General features: G+C 34.1%; 1 protein-coding gene across 1 annotated transcript in view; it reads left to right on the top strand.

The window, feature by feature from the left end:
* LOC106470352 (protein groucho-1-like) overlaps positions 1 to 1,195 on the top strand; it is a gene marked incomplete at its 5' end in the record, with an annotated part of 56,017 nt that overhangs the window by 4,181 nt on the left and 50,641 nt on the right. The window contains one exon of the mRNA XM_013930904.2: positions 686 to 760. Coding sequence (XP_013786358.2) covers positions 686 to 760 — 75 coding nt within the window. The remainder of the gene's footprint in view (positions 1 to 685; positions 761 to 1,195) is intronic.

Genomic DNA, 1,195 nt, shown 5'->3' with positions numbered 1-1,195 from the left:
CGGTTTTATGCCCCCCCCTTCCCAGTGGCACAGCGGTATGTCTGGGGACTTACAACGCTAGAATCCGGGTTTCGATACCCGTGGTGGTCAGAGCACAGATAGCCCATTGTGTAGCTTTGTGCTTAATTACAAACAAACAAAAATTCGGTTTTATTCAACATTTTTCCAGAATAAATTAGACCGATTAAACTATTCAATAGATTAATCTAATTTCTAATGCTATAAGCCACGTGACTGAAAAGTATCACTTAATAAAGCATTCTAATTATCAACCACTGTAATGTAAGGGATGTAAAATAACATGAGATACAAATGGGGGAAAAACAGAACTTTTTTATGTTCACAGACGAAAAGAAATATAACTTATTGTTACGTGTACATAAAAAAATCCACAGCTTATATTGCATACATAAAATTACACACAGCAATGAGTGAGGAATATTTCCACGTTGAAAATGTTCTTTTAATTATTGGTAAAAACTACTGTAAATAGAGCTTTTGTTATTGGTAAAAACTACTGTAAATAGAGCTTTTGTTATTGGTAAAAACTACTGTAAATAGAGCTTTTGTTATTGGTAAAAATATTGTAATTAAAAATTTCATTATTGGTAAAAAGTATTGGGGTTGTTTCTGTCTTATCATTATGAAATAAAATTTGGTTGATACTAATTTAATTTTCCGTCAGCATCAACAGCAAGTAGCTGCAGCCGTTGACAGAGCTAAGCAAGTCACCATGACAGAATTGAACGCCATCATAGGAGTGAGTTTGCTATTTTATTTATTTTTTTTACAAAGCAGATAAAATCTAATTATAGTAAAAATCATAGATAATATTCAACGTTAAACTGGTACATAATTAAAAACTGTTTAACTAGTGTTTCATGTTATTCTTCTCATGTATCGACTGTGATTACTGCACAGTTCATGTTAGCCACCACATGTATCGAATGTGATCATGCACAGTTCATGTTAGCCACAACATGTATTGAATGTGATCACTGCACAGTTTATGTTAGCCCCCACATGTATCAAATGTGATCACTGCACAGTTCATGTTATCCACAACATGTGTCGAATGTGAACACTGCACAGTTCATGTTAGCCACCACATGTATCGAATGTGATCATGCACAGTTCATGTTAGCCACCACATGTATCGAATGTGATCACTACACAGTGCATGTTATCCACAACA

This window comes from Limulus polyphemus, unplaced genomic scaffold, assembly GCF_000517525.1.
Source record: "Limulus polyphemus unplaced genomic scaffold, Limulus_polyphemus-2.1.2 Scaffold3958, whole genome shotgun sequence".
NCBI classification, from domain to species: Eukaryota; Metazoa; Arthropoda; class Merostomata; order Xiphosura; family Limulidae; genus Limulus; species Limulus polyphemus.
The sequence above is the reverse complement of the archived record's forward strand: the minus strand, read 5'-3'. Positions and strand labels throughout refer to the sequence as shown.